The sequence below is a fragment of the Tachypleus tridentatus genome, chromosome 7, assembly GCF_004210375.1.
Source record: "Tachypleus tridentatus isolate NWPU-2018 chromosome 7, ASM421037v1, whole genome shotgun sequence".
Lineage (NCBI taxonomy): Eukaryota > Metazoa > Arthropoda > Merostomata > Xiphosura > Limulidae > Tachypleus > Tachypleus tridentatus.
The window spans coordinates 148,573,325-148,597,376 of NC_134831.1; the positions used below are offsets into that span (position 1 = coordinate 148,573,325).

Sequence of the window (24,052 nt, forward strand, 5' to 3'; positions counted from 1 at the left end):
AGTAAAACATGAATGATCATAATGTATAATTTTTATTTCGACATGATGCCTACCTGTAAGCTTAGTTGTTATTCTGTAGTTTTCTTTTGTGTCATCAAGCTATGAGGTAACATGTATGATGTGTTACATTTGCAGTACAGAATGAATTATGCTCACTGTTTTGTGCATTTTCAGTTTTATAGGAAGTTGATGGTTAGAACTCTAGACTTACAATATGTAGGACATGTTATCAAAAGCCTCGTGCCAACAATTATCACACTTTTGGTTTGGGGGGCATAATAATGTGAAGATCACCATTACTATTCATTGCTATAGAGGGTCCATCATGGCCAGGTGGTTAGGACCCTCAACTTCTAATCTGAGAGTCAATGGTTTAAATCCCTGTCACACCAAACATGTTCACCCTTTCAGTCATGGGGGCATTATCATTTGACAGTCAATCCCACTATTCATTGATAAAAGAGTAGCCTAAGAGTTGGCAGTGGGTGGTGATAACTAGCTGACTTCTCTCTAGTCTTACATTGCAAAATTAGGGACAGCTAGTGCAGATTGTCCTTTTGTAGTTTTGCACAAAATTCAAAAACAAATAAACACTGGTATAGAGAAGCCTAGGAGTTTGTAATGGGGATGATTGTCTTTCTTGAGGTTGGCCATTAAAATTAGGAACACCAACTGACAGCTTTAGTAGCTTTTCTATAAACAAAGTAATGTTATACATAGTAAACATACTTTTTATTATATTGAGCGTAATCTTTTTATATTATTTTTAATTTATGCTTCTTTTGTATGTTTTTTCAAGTGTTTTGTGTATAAAGCTATATCTGTTATATGTTTGTTCAACAGTAGTTAATTTATTGAAGCAACAATTCTGTGTTGTTTAAGTCTTGTATTGCATAAACAGTTTTATCAGTTTAAAATGACAATTACTATTAGGTTGAGGAATAATTTGTGAGCATTTTTAAATAATTTCATTCAAGCATTACATGCAAGACTATACAATACTTCAATGCATGAACACATTACACCCAAAACATTTATTATGATACTTTATTTCATGTAATACCTAGGTATATAGTATGCATTGTTTTAAACGAAATTGCAAGAAATTAAATGCGAAAAGCAGATGGTGTCGAAAATGCTCGATTTTGGCCACTTGACATTCCATTTAATGAGCTGAAAATGAAAGCAAAAATTAAAGACATGAAAATCAAACACACCATCTATTAGAGCAAAAAATTATCTACCAAAAGACATGAAATATTTTGCAAAAGCATTTCATTTATGAATATATTTTGTTAACTTGAGAAAATGCTCACGAATTATTCCTCAACCCAATATTTATATGTATTCAAAAAAGGCTATTTTATTTTATTCATAATTTCTGGCAACCAACATGTCAAAAAAATTTTTGTGAGAAAGATTTTTCCAAGTAAATAATTTTCAGTTAGATTAGATTGTGCCATGACACTAACATTTCAAAGAGGTTTAGTTACTTTTCCAGCAATATAAATAATTTTTAATTTCTAAAAATCTTATTACATTCTTTTATATTTGTTTCTATCCCAGTGTACTTAATGATTTGCTTCAGCAAGCTTTAGTCCTTGTTATTGTGCAAAGTGACCATCTTTTTGCTTGTTCTTAAGGGCAAATTGTTGTCCTTGTATACATATTCAGGTATATTTGAATAACAAACAGTGGGATGTTAGGGTCATTCATTCATTTTTATGGTTTTTGTGGTATCTGACTTTATATTAGTTTATACAAAGAACTATATGGCTTTGTGTTTTGAATTGTATTAGGCAGTTTTGTTCAACAAAATTATTTCTCTATATTTTTCAGAAAGTATTTAATTAAATGTAAACACTAACTAATTACAGATTTTACAATTGCCACTAAGTAAGGAAGGTTTGAGCAAAGAAGTAATGAACTCTTATATTCTTTGCCCAGTACATTGAATGCCAAGAGGCTTGGACTGTTGTTTAACATGAGGTTTATTGAGTGGCAGCTACAGACTGCCCTCAAGCATTTACTGAAGTAGACCACAGCAAACAGTTTGAACCTTTTTCTCTCTCTAAAACTGTTTGCATGCACTGTTGTCATCAGTGGGGTATTCACCTTGATTCTGAACTCCGTATTGGTGAAGTTGTGCTTCCTGTGGTTCCTGAGGCAAACTTCTTTGGGCTTATCTTTGACCATAAGCTGACCTTTACTCCACACATCAAACAGCTACGTGTCAAGTATACAAGGGCACTAAACATCCTCTGTGTCCTTTCTTCCACCTCTTAAGGAGTGGATTGATGTTCCATGCTAAAAAATCTATTGTGCCCTTATTCAGTCAAAACTGGACTTTGGATCTATAGTTCTGTCAAGACCTTAGCCTTTAAAGTGTTGGACCCTGTTCACCATTAGGGGCTTTGGCTCTGCACAGGGGCTTTCCACACTACTCCAGTCCAATGTTTGTATGCGGAGTCCCATGAACCCCCTCTTTACCTTCATTGTTTGCTGCTGTCTTTAATGTATGCTTCAAAACTTCAATCTTTACCACAGCATCCCACATGGGGTTGTGTTTTCCTTTCTGAGGGAACCATACTTTTTCATAATAGATGGTCTGCCATTGTTCCTTTTGTTTTTTGTATCCAGGTTCAGTTCGATGAATTGGTTCTGGGAACAAGCTCCCTGACATCACAGCTAAGTCAGTCTGCTCTGGTACTATCACTGCCATGCCTGTCCCATATGTGGACTATGGTCCTGTATTCAAGGCTCAGCTCCATGCCAGTTGGCAGTCAACTTGGAGTGAGCAACATGATAATAAGCTTTTCCAAATTAAACCTTCTATTACTCTTTGACTGTCTTGTTTCTGTAAGGATTGGAGAGAAGTTGTTCCATCTAGACTAGGCATTGGTCACTGTTTTTTTACTTGTTTTCTTTTACCTGGGACTGATTCACCAATGTGTGGCACTCAAGTCACAATAGCACACATCTTACTCTCATGCCGTAGTTAGGATCGAGAGTGACGACACCATTTTAAACATATATTTATAGTGGGTTCACCATTGACATTGGTCAGTGTCATTGGTGAGGATGATAATGTCCACCTCAGTTGTGTTTTTAAATTTTTAAGGGCCATTGGTCTTTTTAAGTCTATTTAAGATTTTAATTAGTGAATTGGACTGTGTTTTCTTTCAGCATGATTCCTTTCTACATATTTTACTTTTTACCAGCTGTTTGGCACAGCTAGCCCAGTTGCTTTGTACCAATAAGCATTAAACAACCAACAAACTGTTTTATATAAAATTGAAATTTAAGACATGAAAGTTATTCTCTGAGTAGTACAGAATTCAAGAAAACTAATATATTTATTTTGAATTCCAAAACTGTGCATAAACAAATTGAATTCTCAAGTGAAGCTAATATTAGGTGTGGTCTTCCCAAGCTTTGAGAAAAGCATCGATTTTGTCAGGCATTGATTCAATTAATTTATTTAGAATATCTTGATTGAAATTTTCCAATATTCAAGTATGCTATTTTAAAGCATATTGTAATTTTTGCAGTGTTTTGCATTTATTCAAAACACATTACAAGATTTGACTTAGTTATGCCCTTATCAGGTTAAGAATAACTTAGAAAAAGTGACCATTATTGATCGAATGTTGTGGGGAAACTATAATGATACCTGTAAGAGTGTATGGGAGCATTACATATATTTAATTGCATTATTACATTGATAGTCAACAATGTAATACCATACATGAATACATTTAACAGAATTATAAAGGTATAAATGTATTCTTTGATATTGGTTTAATGTGGGTTTAAGTCCTTGTATTAGAAGAGTTTTTTTAACTTTTTTATTATTTCTTTCTATTTAATGTTAGTATTTTCTGAGTTTAGTATTATTTATAAAATACAACAACTGCCATGAATTCTTTTTTAGAAAAATAAGTTAAAGAATGGAAATTATGTTAACTAGATGAAAAAAACCTCTTATTTTAAATTGTCTTCTATTGTATTTAAATTAGTGTTATTATTCTTATTCTTTAAGTGTAAAAGAACAATTTATCTTTATTAATTGTCTTAGTTTCAGGATTGTTTTATGATTGAACCTTAACTTCACATGCTTGACAAACAAATTTTTGATATCGATCTTAACTCATTTATACTGTGTTTATTATTAGTGCATATAAGGAAGCAGTTTGTTTACATATTGTTACTTTGCTTTATTACTGTTGGATTTAAGCCTTTTTATCTAACTTAATTTTATTATATGGTTATTAAAATTTCCATTTGTTAATATTTGTCTTTTTTTATTATTTTCTTTTAACATTAATTTTTTTTTTAATTTATCATTCCATAGAAGACATTTATTTATTGGCTTGGTTTTAGGTTTTTAGGATAAAGACTTGAATCAGTTTTAACTTCATTTATTTAGAAAACAAACATATAACTAACTATAACTTCTTTATTTTACTGTATTTTGTAAGTGGTATTACTCATGCAAATGTATTTATCTTGAATTGTTGAATGTATAATGAAATTGCACTTTTTTTATTGTTCCATTAGTTGTGCTTCATGCATATATTTGAAGAAAGGCATTCTTCTCAAACACCGTGAAAATAAACATTATTTAACTTACAAAAATACTTCATAATAAATCTTTTAATTGCAAAATTTAACATGTTTGTTTTGATAAAAAATAATTTACACACACTGTAAATATAGTTTAATGGCCCAAAAGGGCAATGTCTTATTTATTTCACTAATAAAGTAATAGTTTATTAACTAATGTTGCTGTTAGTTTAGTTTCTTTTTAACTTGTTTGGAGTTTTTGCTGAAAAGTAGAAAGCCTGAATATAGATTCCTATAAACAAATGTAAGAATAAGTTGTGTAAGAGGTTATTCAGTTTGACCACTTTTGATTAAGAATACTTTTTTCAACAGGACTCTCGGTATGCTACGAGAAACCTTTGAACCTGTTGCAATTCAATATCAAAAGAGGAAAATACAAAGTGCTACTCTTTTGAAGCTAGCCACTGGTAACAGAGACTTGGCTCAGGCTGTTTATTCTCGACTATTGGGGTCGTCTACCAAACAAGCTGAAAGGGAAGTAGAATGGGATGCTATTGAACTGTATACTGCTGCAGAAGAATTTGCTCAAAAGGTAATTGATGTCTTTAATACTTATTTTACTCTTTTATATATGATTTCTTAGTTTCTATGTTTATTTTAGGTCAGTAGTTTAGAATGCAATTGTTTATGTTACTATCTTATGACACTGACTATCCAAATTTAACGTACATTTTGACTAGTATCTCTGTGTTTCTGTTTCATTGTACATGTGGTTGTTAGTAAAAATAAAAATTTAAATAATTGAGATCACTAAATTCTTATTAGGTTAATGAAACAGTAATAGTGAAAACTCTAGTTTGATAAAGTACTTGTATGTTTGTCTTTGTTTCCTGTAAATGTATATGTATTTTACAGGTCCTGTCTCCCAAAAATTCTACATCTATTCTAGATACTCAGAGCAAAGATGGTAATTTAAGCTTTGATGGAAGAAATGCTCTGTCTCTACGAATAGGAAGCAAATTATGTCGTGTTCATTCTTGCACTGGTCATGAGCAGTCAGTTGTGAATTGTTGTCGCCACTGTTCTGGAGAAGTCAAACTCTTGTGATTTGTATGATATTCATTGAACTACTGATATCCATTATTATAATATTAGACAACCACTCAACAACTGTTTTTACACAAAATTAGACTTAAAAATTAACTCTCTGTACCTTTGGTGCAGAAATTTTATGTTTCAAATACATAAATCTTTAATTTTGTGAAGAGTGGTGTAATGATCCAAGCTTATAACAATAGTTTAAAAGAGAATCAAGCACTTAAATATGTGTATTTGAACAATGATAAATACTCAAATATACACAAACAGGTATGTATGTATTTGTATGTGTATAATATATATTTGTGTAAACATTTTTTTTGTGATTTAACAAAACAAAAGGAATTATAAAAATTTCTTTCCTTAATGTTTTACATTTAGTACTAAATAGATAAGTCTATATGCAGGATTATAAGATCAATAAGCAACATTTCATATTTGGGGAATAACAATATATACTGGACTTTAGGTGACCTAGCTTTTTAGAATACATCAAGGTTTATATATACAAGGAAAACCAATCAAAGCATGTTACACAATCATCTCTACTTTCTCACACCTTAAAGGCATATTTTGTAGGCAGATAATTATTTGAGTACATGCAGTGTGAAGTTTTTTTTTCAAATGGTTTTCTTATGTGGAGGGTTCAGTAATTAAGGAGCCAAATATGTCTTTAAGAGTCTTAGACTGACAACTCTGGCTGTTGTGAAAGTAGCCAACTAATTTTTCATTAGTATTTAAAAAAAATAAAAAAATAAGAAGGAATATTATTTTGTAATTTGTATAATAATTATAGAATAGCTATTATAAATACATTTCATATATCTGAGAAAGGTACAGAAGAAAGGAAAACTAATTAGTTATTTGGCCTGGCATGGCCAGGTGGGTTAAGGCGTTCAATTTGTAATCTGAGGGTCACAGGTTCGAATTCCCGTCGCACCAAACATGCTCGCCCTTTCAGCCATGGGAGCATTATAATGTGACAGTCAGTCCTACTATTCATTGGTAAAAGAGTAGCTTAAGAGTTGGTGGTGGGTGGTGATAACTAACTGCCTTCCGTCTAGTCTTACACTGCTAAATTAGGGATGGCTGGTGCAGATAGCCCTAGAATAGCTTTGCAGGAAATTCAAAACAAACAAAAATTAGTTATTTGTAAGATAATATTTCAAATGCTTTTATGCAGTGCAAAAAATGATAACACAGAAAAATTAATTAAATTTGGAAGGTGGAAAAAAATTTAAAAATGTGTAGTAAAAGATTATTTATTCTTCGTTTTACTTGAAAATATTTTACAAAAAGGAATAATGACTTAAATGTTGTTTGTTTTTATAAACTTATAGCTAGTGATTGAAACAGTTATTTTATTTTAAAAATGTGATATTATAAAATCAAACTATTCACCTGCTATAAAGAAAGTAAATACTCGTAATTAAAAATGAAACCAACTATACTTTAATAAAGGAAACATGGTAGTGGTGTCTTGTATGTGAAATTTAATTCAAGTAATTTGCTCAGTGCAGTTTAGAAGACTGTATTGAGCAGGTATTAAAATAAGTTACTAACATATTACTATTTATAATATAGAATTATTACACAACTAAAAGTTTTGTCAGTTAAATTCTGTTAAGTGACAATTTCCATATCTTTTCTTTATTATTGATAGGTGTGACCATTACCTGTTTTGTATCATACTAGTTATTTTCATATTAGTGCATACAATGAGAAATGTATTTTCTAATACAATGTGTAGAAGAGCAGCTGTAAATATTTATATACTTGAATAAATATACATATAAAACTTTTACAGAATGACATAAGATGTGCATAAGCAGAATTTTATTTTTAATATTTTTCTGAGGCTTCATTAGTTGTTATTGGTGTGTTGTAGATACCTCAAAAAAATTGACGACTTTCTTTTCCCAATGTTTAGTTCACAATTTAAATTTCATTTTAATATTTTTAAATAATTGTTGCAAACACATCAGACATTACTGTTGATTTAATGATCTAAATTAACAGTAACTTTTATTTTACTTGACAATGTTTTTAATACTTCTGTTAAAAAATATTCTTGTTCAAAGTGGGAGGTTTGGTTTTCATAATTTTATGACTTGTACTTTTTAAGTAGGTCAAAGTAGAATAAGATCATTATGTGATAATATTTTATTGCATATGATGGGTAAAAAATTTTCTTTGTTTTCATGATAGAAAGAAACTTGTTATTTATCTAATTATTAAGTAAACGCTTAATTTGTAGTTGTATTGCATTTTAATAACCTAAAATCCCCAAAGCACTATTTAAAGAAGTATTGTGTCTCATGAGTTACAAAAATAACTTAAACAAATGGAGACGTAACTTGATAGTTTTACAGTTATCTTAATATTCATGCAAGAACTATATTTTATAAACATCTATTTATATAGTCCAAATTTTTAATAAACTTTATTGATGTTATATAACTTTGCGAAATACTGTTCATACGATCTGTAGAAAAATACAGTGATTGTTACATGCGACTTAAAATAAATGTTAAGTCATGCTTTTGTACTCAAAATAAAAATGGAATAATTTAGCTTGTTTTTTTTTTAAATAACTAAGGATATGAAGCATTCGTGTAGATATTTTATAACTGATTACTTAATAAAATAATTTGAACACTTTAACCTCAGAAACACCATGCTTCATATACGACCTGTTATATTCTAATTTCAATGAGCCAGAACAAGTTCCAATTTCCTATTCAACTGTGGAATCATAAAAGTATCTTTGGTAGACGTTCTATTAACCGTACTGCAAACAATCGTGTGGCACAGATTGGTGGGATTTGAAGAGATAGCATTTACTCTTTAAATAAAATAGTAGTAAAAATAACTGACAAAATTTAAAGTCGCCGTATTCTGCTATATAGCAGAACAAACGTTAATAACATGTATAATAAGACACATAAAACTGTAGCATTGTACTTATTTACATTGATTTCAATATTTCTAATGAATGAATCTGAAAGTGATTTCTATAAAAAGTTGCTATTTTAAGGTAGGTAGTTCTTAAAATAACTCGAAAACCATCAATCTAATTTTAGGTGTGATAAATAAAAAAGAAAATAGTCGGGTATTAAACCGACTAGATTAGAAGCGTAAAATGAACCACAAGATAACGAAAACAGAAATCATTCACAAACTTAAATACCGATAGCATAGAGTCAGTACTTAATGCCTATTAAGATAACACGTTTTTTAAAAAAAATTTAATGTTAATTCAAACTATTTGGTCAGCTTACTACGGAAAATCAACTCTTATTTCTGTGTTCTAAATAGTTTTTTAAATAAGAACTTTTTGAGTATTAGTAAAGAAGAGCTTATAATAAAAATATGTCAACCACATTTGAATATTTGTGGAATGATACGGATTTACAGGCCGGTTAAGACATGACGAATATAGTGTTTGTGATGTTACGTATACTAGCACATTTCTTGAGACCTGTTTTGGTATGAACTTGATTAAACTGGTGAAGTGTAACTTTTCATCTGTTTCATTTACAACACACGAGAATTATGGTAAGGATTTTTAATACTATCACATATTATTCATGAATTCTAGCAACATATGTCTTCTAGTGGCACAGCGGAATGTGTGCAGACACACTGCTGGAAAACTGTTTCCGATACACTTGGTGGGCAGAGCACAGATAGCCCATTATGTAGGTTTGTGCTTAATTCCAATCAATCAAACTAACAACATATTATTTTCGTAAATTAGCTTTCAGATTTGAACCAGTCATAGTGGTTAGCGTGCCAAACTGTGGATCAGGTGAGACATGTTTCGCGATCTGTACTTTGGGGTTATAGGTGCATAACGATCGAATGCCGCCCGGATAAAAGTTAAGCGGCGATACTGCTTACTAAGTGCCTTCCTTAACCAATTAATCCAAAATAAGGGACAACTAATGCAAATGACCTTTGCATAAATTTGAACAAACGTTTGAAAGAAAACTTTTGATTTAAAAGAAAACAAATGCTATTGGGTTGATTATTTGTCCTTTATTATAATACTTTTATTATAAAGATTAATTTGCATTTTTAGCTTAGAAAGTGTACTTCGGACGAACCTAAAAAAAAATTCCCGAACCTCGTGAGATATTATTGGTCTTACCGTGGAAATTTCGCTTGCAGATAGAGTGCTTACATTACGAAACAATGCATTTGATAGATATGTAATCGTTATAAGTAGGTACGTGAAAAAAAATAAATAAATATATATATATATATATATATTTTGTTTATACTTGTGATGTCAGAGGAACACATATGTTCAAGGAATCTCAATATAACAATAAAAATCTTACAACCCGAGTGTTATCGAAAGATAGGTTTTCTTTGTTGATAAACTATATCGATGGTTAGATACGTCAATAGGTGATTTAAAGATTCAGGGCTCGGGCCTGTAGGCATAGGCACAGGAACTTTCAGTATGAAATGGATTATAGTTTTATGTTCTGAATTTTCAAGACACCAACTGTGGATTCAGAGCACGGATCCCGTGTGCTAGCATCTAACGACATCACTACTAATGGCTAGGTGGAATTTTAGTTTCGCTCTTTGTACATAGCTTACTATGATCGGAAATTATCATTCTTTAAATTTTTATTTTTAATCTACTGCCTGTATTAATTAATGATTAAAAGTTCTTATTAACGTAATTTGAAATTATGCAAATTATTTACCTTATATAATATACGAGTTTTGTAAATGTCGCACTGTAATGGGAATTTGAGAATATATTTTATTATCGGTGTCCTGGAAAGTTTAAATTTAAAAAAACATTAAATAGATAGCGCTGCGTTAGCTTAAAAGAATTGTATCCCTTAGGGATCCCAGCATGCTCTGCGATGTACTTCTGTGAACTTAACGAAACGGTATTACATCCAAAAACAGTTTCAAACTGATGGAGTGATGGACGTGTGCTACAAAGGTAGAAAGTGACATGTCGTGAGATATCAAAATCTGACAAATAATAATGTCGACATATGTATTATCGTTATCAAACCAGAATGGTGATCATCAACATCAGTTAACAAGAACGTTAGAAAGAGTTCTTGAGGATGCACAGTTAACTGGTGAATTAAAACTTAGCGGAAGAAAACTGAAAGAATTTCCAAAGATTGCCCAAAAATATGATCTCAGTGATAGTATTTTAGCAGGTATGTAAGTTGTAAACAGGATTTAAATGTGTAAAATTAGACTTAAATACTCTTCGTTAAAGTTTACTCGCCTTTAATGCGTATTAAGATTGTTTTTTATAATTATTAAAATTATAAAAAGTTAATTTTTTCGTCACCTTACTACTAGAAGTAAAACACAAGATAAATAACCTAATTTGTAAATTTTAACCGTTCACAATCACAGAAAACAGTTTTCTATCTAATAAATTTTCTGTCCTGTAGATAGCTGCAATATATTTAACCTCAATTTATAATTGTACTGTACTACATAAAAATTATTTTTGTTATCTTTAATCTTACAAACTATATAAATTTTTTGTTAAATTATGTAAATATCAAACGAATAACATGCAAATAATTTAAGTTTAATAAATAATAGTTTGTAACAAGAAAAAACTCGTATTGAGCAAACATTACATGCAGCATACAACTTTTCTCACATTTTTCACTAAAGTTACTAGATGGACCTGTGCTGCCCAGATATTTCATGGTAACAAACTGAAACTTAGTGGCAATAGCTTAAGAATATTTCAGTTTTAAATAATGAGTGGAATAATTATATTTTTGCTCTACAACTTACTGATAATAAAACATGAAAACAGAACTGTAAAAAATTTTTCCCAATACTTTTGAAATAATGTTATAATACAGGTAAGCATCTATGATAAAACTCAATATAAAAAAGTAAAGTCACTGTATGCTTTGTCCATATGCATCAAAGAAGCAGAATATTTTATTTGATACTTTAGTTATGTTGGTTTTTATAATTTGCTGACAGTCATACCAGATTGTAGAAATCAAACAAGGTTTATCAACAAAAAAGGTGTTTCCATAGGTATTTTCTTTTGTGTATTGTTGTAATCATGTATTTTTAATGAAAAGTACTAATTATGATTACTAGAGGTTCTATTATTTTTTAAGAATTATTTTTAACTGAAGTGTATAGGAAAGATTTCCATTACAGTTTACTATAATTGAAAAGTAAAACTTGTACATTTATTATTATTCATATTTAATGTATATGGACAAGTAAATAAGTTTTCATAACAAATATTCTTTAAAAACTGCTTGAAATACAAGCCAGTGTATATAATGTTGTATAATAATTTTGTGTTTGTCAGTGTGCACTGCTTTATGTTGATATATATATCACTTAATAAAATCAGTAACGTAAGCTTTGGTGTCTAATTTCAACTAGTGTGCCTCATCAACTATAATTAACAAAATGGTAAGGAGAAAAAAAATTACAAGCTTTAGTTTTTAGTGAAACACTATTAAATTGAGTAAATATTTAAAAGTTATCCCACTGAAGTTTCAGTGAATTGGAATTTCCAGTAATTCCTATTTTAAATAACTGGAATCTTTCATCTTATTCTTGTTTTTAAGTTCAGTGTGTTTTATATATCTGACATAATGATTATAACATTTAGTTAAAATGGTACATCATTTAATATATTAAGAAATTTATTCTCTCTCCAAATGCATTCAGACAAAATAAAACTAAGTTATTACAAGGGATTCTATAAGTATATTTTTTTATAATTGCTTCCCCTGTCTAAAATTATTACTGCAAGATATTAGATTGTGTATTTTAGCTGAAATTAAACTTTAATTTTATAAAATTTAAGACAAAAGATTTTGGATTAAGCTAAAATAAGGTTATTCATAGTAAAATATTTTAAAACTAAGTGTACTAAAATAATATTTTTTCCTACAATTACATCTCAGGCCTAGACCTTTTTATCATAAACATTGTACATTCTGTTATAAAAAATAAAGCTACAAAATATGTAAAATATCCTTAGTAAATAAGTATTACTGCTTAGGACTGTAATATTGTGAGCAGTTTAAAAAAAATAGTGAAATATGTTATTTAAAATTTTATTCAATGTAAATGTGGATATCTTAAGTTTTTAAGTCTGGAGTATCGTAGATTTTGCAGCAATGTATCAGTGTGGTCACTGAAACTAGAAAGCTTCTTGTGTGTTTCTAAATCAGTCTATATCTAATATTTAATTTTACCATTGAGTGAAAAATGGAAAGTGTATAGAACAGACAGGTATCTGAAAAAAAAATTCATCTGGATCATATCCAGTCAAAGTGGTACAATATTTGACAACTTTTACTGGATCTTTTGTTTGCTCTTGAGTTAAGTTTGCTATCCCACTTAAAATTGGGTAGACAGACAAAACTCCAGCCATTCAGTTCTTTTTAAGTTTATTTATAGCCTTCTTGGGAACATATAATACAAACTAATGTAGTGTTTATTGGTTTATACATATAACTTGCAGGCTGTGTATGAAATATATATAGGATGGTTTGAAAAATTTCTTTGTACATTTGACGTATTGATAAGTTAATATCATTGCTAGTAGCTAGCTGGAACTAGCCACCAATCTGCCTAGACATATTGTGACCAAAATATGCTAGTGTTGAATGTTTGGCTAAATTTTGCTTTTTCAATTTTATTGCAAACATTTAATAGACCATTATGTCTGTTATTATGTAAAAGTGACATATTGCCACATTTCTAATATTTGACATAAAAGAAGCAGATGCCAGTTTCTAACAAGATGTTATCAGATTTTTATTTTTCTTCACCTTTCAAAACATACAAATTTTGAAGTCGGGTTTAAGTGTAGATGTTAAATGATTTTATGCTAGTAACAAGTTTTTGTAATTTTTCTTACAATTTACTTTTACGAGTGTTACCTATTGTGAGACCATTTATTACAGTAATAAACTGTATGAATGTATAGATATCTCATTAAATAAAAAACTAGCATAAATGCATTCTTCAGTATTACTGCTACAATTGCATGGGCATATGTATTTTAATTAATAATAAGCATAAGCAGGGATTAGTTTGCTTTCATATTTGAATATCAATGTACTGTAGTTCCTGTTATCTTACCTAACAGTGAAAAGTAACTGTGTTCCAAAATGAAGATACCATTGACTTCTAAATCATGATCGATGTCACTTATGGGAGGTTTTTTTTTTTTTACTTTCGGTGAAGCATTTGCTGTTTTAATTATTCTGTATAGACATTGTATTATCTCTTTTTCGACAATGGGTGGATTCTGGGAGAGGAAGTGAAGATATCTGTCTGTGTGTGTGTTTCCTGTAAACAATATTGTGTAGCTTGTGTTCTCATTAGTTCATATATATATCCAAGAAAGAAAAGTATTTTTTTTGCTTTTATGGTATACATGATATTTTGATGTAAGATGAATAAGGCACTAAATAAATAAGGAAGTTTTCCTCCTTGCAATCAAAGGACAAAATGTCATCATGGCATGTCCATCTGGATGGCATGGTGGGGCAAAAACAGTAGAACCTCCCTTCCATTGGAAATCTTTACACTGCACTTTTCTAATCTGAGATGTCAGGATTTAGTCTTTCAGGTTTTTAAATTTTCTCTACATTGTGATTTTCACTGACATGAATATTCTTTATCCTGTCCATGAAAAAAAGCCATACTATATAATTTAAGTAGAGAAGTATTTCTAATCATGTGAGACCTAGAGTTTTGGTTTAATGGCAGTTTGAAATAACAGCAAAGAAGTTATTTTAGTATTTTTATCATTAAAAAAGTATATTTCTTAAAAGCAAAACAAAAAAAAAAAACTTTAGTTTGAATTTAATGACACTTAACTAATTTCATCCTATCCCATCTTATAAAAAAAAAAGGTCCTAGAAATGTTACTACACAAACTCCTTGCAGAAAAAGGTTGCTTTACCAATGGTGATAAACATTTTTCCCTCAAAATTCTGTTCTAGGTATCATAAAGGATTGGTGAATGTAGTGAAGAGATTCAGTCCGATAAGACTCAAGAACAACTTAACGTTCTTATATCGGTTTAAAAGATACTGTTTACTGGTAATTTTAATTTTTACTTTCTGTGGATTTGCCAATAAAATCGTCTACCAAAATTTAGAGCAGCAATAATTCCCAAAGATAAAAAAACCCAAAACATCACATGAATATTACCCCTGCGATCGAATTTGCAGCAATTGCTTTCTGACTTTTGAACTTGTGCTTTTACCAGTGTCTCCTTTTGTTTGTGGTCGTCTTGACTTCTAGCTATAATGTCATAAAACGATTTACCTGCATAATAGATTCAGTTTTGATGTTATTGTGAGTGAACAAAAATAAATATCATAGTAAACCTAATTATTAACCCGAATTGCTGAATAATGAGTTAAAACTCACTATTAACTATGTGTTTGAAAGTAACATTTATTGAAGAAATTTATAAAGGCATGTTAATTTCTGTAACTATATGAACGACATGTGTTTTAAGCTTTCGTTTATTTTGAAAACGGTAAACAAATTCTGTTGTGTGCTATCTTGTTCAAACGAAGCTGGGCCAGATATCAATAACAAAATGTTCAGTGTGTAAATGTTATACTAAATTTAAAATAGCCTAAAACTAAAAGCATTTTAAGACACAGGTATAGGTATGCAATAAAGCAATTGGATTGTAAAAGTTTTATTTCATATGTCGAATTATAAGCTATAATAAAATCATGCTTGCATAAAGTGCACAAATATTTATCAGATAATAAACGGAGTATCTAAACAAAAAATACAGCGTTTCCTGGGTTATACACAAGTGTATTCGTCATTGAATAATTATCAGTCTTTCGGCTGTAGTGTTACTGTTATAACAGATTTACGAATAATGTTCCACCAACGTAGGCGCCTTACGCCGTAAGACTTAAATGCCTTGTAAGTAGCTGATTTAATTAGCATTTGGAACAAATCTTGTGACTCAGCCTCTTGTTCCCAGATATCAAAGGAAAGGCCTCACCGGTATTGGTGAATAATGATATATAATGATATATATATATAAATTTAAATTATTATCAGTTTCCAGAATGCATAATCACTGATATATATACATAAAATCTTTATTAACAACTGCTATTGTATGAATACCTTACGAAACTTGATTCTGACCAATTGTGTCATAAAACAATAGTATTAAATGTATTTCTAAACTCACTGTTTACTTGATTACTTAAAATAGTGCATTTCAATCACACTATACTGGTAACGTTTTCATTATAGAATCGGTCCACAAATCCAGTAATCTTTAATCTGGCTTTATCACGTACGATGACTCTTACAGCCTTATGCAGGTTGGTTGGTTGGTTTTGAATTTCGTGCAAACTTACACTGGAGCTACCTGCGCTAGTCGTCTTTAATTTAGTAGCGATAGTTTAGAGTGAAGACAGCTAATGAATGCCACTAACTCTTAAGCTCTGTTTTATCAACGAATAGTGGGATTGATTGCAACATTATAACAACCTCATGGCTGAAAGGGGCGAGCACGTTCGGTGTAATGAGGATTCGAACCCGCAATCATCAGGTAGCACATAAGAGCGCCATGACAACTAGGCTATGTCAGGCCTCAATTTTACGTGATAATGCACAGAGGAATAATAATAAAGAAAAACAATATCATAGACTTAGCGTAGTTTTGTAATTCTTATGATATTTATTTATAAATATGAAGGTAGTAAAAACAGAGAAAATATTTACTATTTATTTAGTGAATTTAGAGACTGCAATTTTTTTAAACACAAGGTACATCGTAACAACCCGTAAAACCAACAACAAAATTAATACATCTCACCTAACAATCAGTAAGAAAGATTGAAAAAAATTAATACATCTCACCTAACTGAATAAGTGTTTTTGTTCATACTTTTGGCGGAGTACATACACATCGTAAACTTAGAAATTTTGTATCAGTGTAGCTTGTACATCATTACTCTTCGGTGACGCGTAAGAAGTATTCATATATATTAATGTGGTTTAGGGCTAGGTGTTCTACAAAGCACGTCATGATGAAGAGTGTTGAATATCGCTCAAAGATACACAAGGGCTAACTGTCCCTGGTTTAAAAGACCATAAGGAAAGTACTTAGTCAATATTTTCACAACCATATTTTCAAAATATAACGCTTGAAGGCTAGGCCATAATAAGACACCTGGAAATCTACTAATTCCACTAAACTATTAGCAGTGTGAGAGCCTTGAATTCAAGTTACTGTAATAATCTGTACGACAAAATCTATACAAATGTGTTAGTAGCAACAATACCTTGTGTTAAAACCATATTCGCAAAGTTGCTCAACCATGATGTTGAGCGACATTTTGGCAGCAATCCCCAGGATATCAAATATATTTAGAAGTACGTTTTTCTGTTGAGATATTATAAATGTTTGCAAGCTGTTGGAGAGAACCCTAAACAAAATTCATTTTTCTACAGTTTACATAAAGATAAAAGTAAACAAGTTGAATGTATGTATAATATACCCGCCATTCTTAGCTCGCTGCGTAGAATTAACAAAACTTTGTAACACTTCGAAGTTACATCAATTTATAGCGATCCCTTTATAAGCCAATCTACATAATCTAATTTCAAGGTAGCCATCATTTGTTAATCTCTAATTTACACAATTTTTATTATTATTTTTTTTAATGGCGAAGTCTACAGTACTCCAGTTAACTGTCGGGAGTAAAAAAAAATATCGCTGATACGCTATTATTATTGTTCACACTCCTGGCCATTTGTTTTTCGTTTTTGGGAAGTGAGCAAAAAGTTGTGTTAATACAGAAAGTAACGAATCAGTATGAACAGCAATAAATCGATCAGTCTAAAGCGGCTTCAGAAGGAGATCCCACCCCAATAAGAGGAATGTAGGTCAATGGTTTTCGGTTGAAGAAAAGTATTGAACAGAACGCACTTAGTTTTGTAGATTGGTTTTAAATTTTGTGTCTAGCTACTGGATTGTGCGAAGATTTTTCTTGCTTGTCTCCAGTCGCTTCACTTGTCATATGATTCGACCCTAAGCTTGACAGTTTCTTTTATCTTTTACATTCTGCATATTTAGAACAAATTTGTCTTCACCAGATGTTCCTTGTAGCTTTCCTGGGCCAGATGCTCACGACTTTTTTCAGTACATCAACTATACTGGATGAGTCGTTTTTTTCTAGCCCTAATGTTTCATAGGGCCACACTTCCATTACCACATACATACACACGCAACGAAACCCCTGGAAACTGAACATTATTTACGTGTTCAAAAGTAATTATACTAACGACTTTTTGTCGTGTCTATCTATAAAATCGCTTGTTGAAATGGTTGCTTCAAAGGTTTTCTCCAAAAATGAATGTGACTTTAAATAGTAAGTGTTGCAAAATAAGTGAAAACGAGTATCGACGTAGTCTTTTGTTAGCGGTTTCAAATTTCGTTGACGTTCATCGGAGCACGCTTCTATCCGAGATGTATCATATACCTTGTTTGTAAACTTTAATAACTTAACGGTATGTGACTTTATGTCAAAACGTTGAGTTTTTATCTCTGTACGCAACGATTACAGTTACGTCTTTGAGCTCGTGATTCACTTTGGATTGTGCCTTGCATCTTACACCCCCCCTCCCAATATATATGAAGGTTTGTAATGTTAAAATCTGGGTTTCGATATCCGTAGTCAGTACGGCTGAGATAGTGCAATATGTAGCTTTGTGCTTAACAAACAAAAGAAACTGTACGTTATAATGAAATATTAAAATAAGTGTTATTATATTTAGTTACTACAGATTTCGAGGTATCAAAATAACACCGCAACCTCATTGCATAGTAGTAACAGAACAGTACGGTGTAATGAAAATGTTAGCAAACGCTAGTAACATGTATAAACAACAACAAGAAAAAGAAGAGACATTTGTTTCATCTATTTCTGCATGATCTGGTGGGTTAAGGCGTGCGACTCGTAATCTGAGGATCGCGGGTTCGCATCCCCGTCGCACCAATCATGCTCGCCTTTTCAGCCGTGGGGGCGTTATAATGTTACGATCAATTCCACTATTTGTTGGTAAAAGAATAGCCCAAGAGTTGGCGGTGGGTGGTGATGATTAGCTGCCTTCCCTTTAGTCTAACACTGCTAAATTAGGGACGACTAGCGCAGATAGCCCTCATGTAGCTTTGCGCGAAATTCAAAACAAATCAAACCAAATACATCTTATTTCTGTAAATGGGATATACGGTTTATACTACATACATATATATATAGTACTAAGTTGTTGGTTCGATGTGTTAACATTTATCACCTTTATTGCTTGATTCATGTGTCACACGGTAATTAAGTTGTTTTGTTCACAATAATGAATGCAAATATATTTTATAAGTTACTAAGAATTATAAATAGTTCACATAAATATGATATTAGTAAGAATTTATGCAGATTCGGACTGACACATGTACTTCAAGGAGGGCAAGTTAGAGATTTCGGTATACACATACGTGCACATTGTTGACAACTTAGATTGTATTGTAAATGTTGTTTTTATATATATATAAAAAAAACTATTATATATACGTACAATTTAAGGACATCAATGGACCCGTTGATCAATTTAGGCTAAACTTTAAAACTAAGATAAAACATTCGGACAGCCCTTATTATTTACATATGTATAAAACGGTCCCTTAAATTAACAGCATCCATATGGATGTATACAGGTTGTCCGTACTTACAAAGTAAATTGAGAAGTTACGAAACAAGTATTTTAATTTGATCTATAACATATATAATGATTAAACGTTGTCAGAACAAAAGTCTTAATACATTAGCGCATTGTTATTAATCTCATATATGCACCTGCACGCAAGATGTGGCGATTTTCAGTGTGAAAATCTATTGAATTTGAAAACCGAGCTGCGACTCATTTCTCTCTTTGAACTATATTAGTAAAATTTAATTTTAAACCTAGGTTAACATGCAGGAAAGCATAATTTCAATACAAACATCTCAGTGGTTTAGAATAATAAAAACAAAACGGAACAAAAAAAAAGAAGAAATAAATACAGGGAACCGTGGGCGTAACCAGGGGAAGGGGTACTGGGCTTTAACCCCTTCCTCACAATTTCGGAACAATTTTCTAGATATTTTACATTTCTTTACAACATAATATATTAAGTCATTTACTCAGCATCCCTCCCTGGACAATATTTCCTGGCTATGGCACCATGTGGAAATGATAGGTCCGAAACTGTGGCATAATGTGGATATAAACAGTTTATCCGTGTTTGAGATTTTAATAGAATTGTATGTGAATCTCCCCTGACTCATCATCTGTTTCTTAAGGATATCTTAAATCGAAAGTTCCATGTTGAGTGAAAAAACGACTCGAAGTGTAACTTAAAACGATAGTAAAACAAAACTAGTGACGAGAAAGTTGGTAAGAAACTTCAACAATAGTATGGTAAATAAATTTATAAAAACTGGGTTTTCTACATAGTATACAAAATAAACTTACCTATGAAAATTTATACCACAGAAAGGTTATTTTATTTCTTGCTTCATGTTCAATGTGTTAATTTTGGTCACGAAATATTAAAACTTCTCGACGTAACAAGGCCTAGCGTGGCCTAGTTGTTATGATATTTCGCGTCTCGTCGGTACGAAGTTGCAGTCTGCACTTTAGGTGTGTTATGAGAGTGGCAGTCAAATCCAATTATTCCATTCTAGTAGGCCAAGGTCTGGGGATCGGTACTGTTGGCTAACAAGTTAAAAATTAGGAACGGCTAGCGCAGATAGTTATTGTGTAGCGTTGGGTGAAATTCCACAAACAAACACATCGACCTAATAGTCATATCAGATAGTTATTGTGTAGCGTTGGGTGAAATTCCACAAACAAACACATCGACCTAATAGTCATATACGAGTATAAAGGTATCTTATGTGACGTCAGAAACCCTGGTTACCGTCATTTTATGCGTTAGCCTTGATAGACAAAACGATCTTGTATAGCTGAATAAATCAAAATGAAGTTTTTGCTTGATTTTTTCAAGAAAATGTATGACATGAACTGGGAAAAGTTCTTTTTTTTTCTGGGTGAGATGGCACGAAATGACACGTGACTGGCTGTCATAAAAACAGTATGTTAATTTCTAGTACTTTGTTGTAAAAGTTGTGCTATCACTATTAATAGTAACAGTTCTCACAAAGAGGTTATAAATTTAAGATGCAAATAAAGTTGGTCCACAGACATGTGATGCCAGAGTTAGGTATGATGCACGAGTGTATATAAAATAATATTATCTCTGTTCACGTGCGAAAATGAGTTGCAACATATGCGTGTTTTATGGAGGCGAGGAGATATTAATAACAACACCATTTCCTTTTTTGTTCTCTCTCTCTTCCAAGGTTGGGTTTGTTAAAATAGAAAATGGGTGTGTTGGTTTATGTGGGTTGCATTACGACCTTGTAAATGTATGTTAAACTGTACACTTGCCGTTTTTTGATCAAGTGTTATTACTTAATACGCTTCACATTATATTACGTTCTCTAGTTGAAGATCGTAGAGATAATTTCAGTAAAAAGCGTAACTGCTATGTCGATATGTTGCAAAGCCGTAAACTAATTGTCAAACGTTTAACTATTGAATACATTTGTTTTAATGTACAGTGTTCTTATGTCATTGAACCACGTTATTAATTGCATATAGATCAATATTAGATGAACAGTTGCAGTATAGTAACCTCTCAGATTTGCCCGTGGCCAAAACACGACAAAGGCACCGTTAGTGGCCCGAAGGGTGTCCTGTTCAGGCGATAATCGTCGTGATTGCTTTGGTTATTCATATGTGGTTTGTTCGTCGTTTGGATGCCCTTCACACACTACACTATCTAAACTAGTGCGAAAAACTTGAAACGTGGGTCTCCCACATACAGTAACCCGCGGCTGTTTATTTGTATCATGATGTATTCAGTTAAGGAAGGCGTTCAATGATTAATAGAAATTCTGCATTATCGTGGTGTATGAATTGCGACATTGCAAAAAAGTAGACCGATATTTACTTTTACCAATAACTTGCATAAAGTAAAGCTTTAAAAATTAACTGTCTATGTGACAATTAATGTATTCCCATGATTAAATGTGCAGTGAGTTGTTTTGACATAGTTTAAAAACACCACACCGTTTCCAGGAAGTCAGGAAGCCTGCATGGAATTTGGAATACAATAGTTTTGTACTTCTGTTTTGCCATACACTTACTTAAACACGCCATATTTAAAAACATTATGAATGCTGTTTTACTTTTTATCCAGAAATGTTTCTGTTTTGTCTAATTTTCCAGATGTCACGTTACATTTCAGAATTTTGTTCAATTAATTTTTTAATTATGACGCAATTTTTAACACTTAACAATATTTTGAATAATAAAAACAAAGTGATGGAACGACATGCAGAATGTTTAGATAGAAAATGTGTTTAACGCCACTTAATATTAACACTGCTGTATTGTCCTAAACTGTTAAACCATTAATAGGTTGAATTATAGCTCACAGAGAAGTACTTGCTATAGGTATCAGTTGTTTTTCTTGTAGTTTTGTCGTAGTATGTTTAAGCACTTAAACCACCCTAGAAAATTTATTACCATGCAGTGACGCTTGAGGCGAGTGCGAATATTTATAACTTAACTGTTTATGCAGAATAATTTAAATATAACAAAACAGTTATGCGTAATTAATTAATTGTAAACTGAAGAAGAGCAGTAGTTGCCCAAAACGTTGACACCGAGTAAACGTTTTTATTTTCTTATTTTTCACGTTTTAATATTTTTATTGTAAATTAGTTCATTATAACAGGCCTAACACCAGTTAAACTTAATTGTGCTTGCTGACACAGTCGTGACCTCGCGAATAATCCAACCAGGGAACGTTCTTTCAAGGAGATACTATGTTGGGTCAGTTTCAGTACTTGGATTTTTGGCACATATGAATGGTGTTCTTGGAGTGATTTTAAATATTTTTTTCTTTAACAATTCTTACGGCAGCAGATGTTGATTCTTGTGTGTTTGTGAACGGATGGTCCTAATCCTTCCAGATATTGTACCGTTCACTCTTTACACCCAGTGATAAGACGTTTTTAATACAATTATTCATGTACGTGATAAAAGAACACTTACACAGAGGATACACCAGCAGTGTCAAATATGATGTCATGAACATCTCCGAAACTTCGTGAAAACAAGTCTGTGTACTGTGTTAGGTGTACTAAAATCGTGATTACAATGCTACTACAAATTATTTACTACTGTGTATAACGACTTTGGAAACACAACTAAAATACTTCTTATTTCATTTCTATACTTTCATATTTCATGATGACAATGAAAGAAAGGTTATCTTTATTGTAAAGGATACCATGTGTATTAGCCATGCATTAGATAAATTACAATATATTTCTACAAAATTCAAGTGACCTACGGAGACCAAAAATAGCTTTATTAGGCTTTCGCTTTTTCTTCTATTGACGTAGGTTGCATATGTGTTATATCATAAAAGTATTAGAACACCAACAAAAAGAGGGAATCCTCAATAACCTTAAAATTCTTTTTAAGCACGATAAAGTAAGCTAATCTGTTATACTTTTTTTTTATTAGCTATAGTTTTTGTGCATTAGCAATACCATGTGTGGTGCGCGTATATACTCAATTTCATTTTATTACTAATCAGAATCTCTACCACCCTATCCTTAAAGTGAAATTCTTTGGGGCAGGGTTATAAATTGATATGAGATCTCTAGCGTGGTCAAATACATCAATCGAAATGGTTTGACCTTCTGAGCCCAAAACTGTAATTATATCTCAAATTAGTGAAGAGTTGACGGAGCTATGAGTTAAAAGTTTGTACTTGAAGTAAAACAAACAAAGAAAAACTCGGAGCCATTCTGCGAACCGCTATGTCGTGGCTAAAAAAGGATACGCATAGAGAATATGTCTAATGTAACTGACTCACTCAGGCTTCAGGCACACTTCTGACTGTGAAAAGTAACGGCGTCAAGACAGATAATGAAACATTATTTCGACTACCCCCTGCCATAGATAATATGCTCGCGAAAAAAGTTGAACAGGCAGAAGTATGGGCTGTCGTAAACAGTACATATATATATACAGTTTGTCGTAATAAAAAATCACGTGCATAAATATTTAAGTATTTATGACTTTGTTTAAAAACTAATAGGAAATTCAAACACGAATTGACTATCCATGGTTTTATAAATTACCTGGGCCTTATATGGGCCGGTGGTTAGGACGTTAGACTCTGAATCTCCCATTGGCGGGTTCAAATTCTCTTATTGGA

The 24,052-nt window shown here is 31.5% G+C and overlaps 2 protein-coding genes across 14 annotated transcripts in view; both read left to right on the forward strand.

Moving 5' to 3' along the window:
• Positions 1-7,479, forward strand: part of LOC143256876 (golgin-45) — a 28,448-nt gene extending 20,969 nt beyond the window's left edge. For all 7 annotated transcript variants that reach the window (XR_013031590.1, XM_076514674.1, XM_076514673.1 and 4 more), the window contains 2 exons: positions 4,939-5,158; positions 5,482-7,479. Coding sequence is in view for 6 of the 7 variants with exons in the window: in XM_076514674.1 (XP_076370789.1) it covers positions 4,939-5,158; positions 5,482-5,673 (412 nt within the window). In the remaining variant the exon portion in view is untranslated. The remainder of the gene's footprint in view (positions 1-4,938; positions 5,159-5,481) is intronic.
• Positions 7,480-9,996: 2,517 nt separating this feature from the next.
• Positions 9,997-24,052, forward strand: part of LOC143256877 (DISP complex protein LRCH3-like) — an 80,232-nt gene continuing 66,176 nt past the window's right edge. The window contains exon 1 of one of the 7 annotated variants that reach the window (XM_076514677.1): positions 9,997-10,865. In XM_076514677.1, coding sequence (XP_076370792.1) covers positions 10,682-10,865 — 184 coding nt within the window. In that variant the 5' untranslated portion in view covers positions 9,997-10,681. The remainder of the gene's footprint in view (positions 10,866-24,052) is intronic. The other 6 variants (XM_076514675.1, XM_076514679.1, XM_076514680.1 and 3 more) reach the window with 6 other exon arrangements.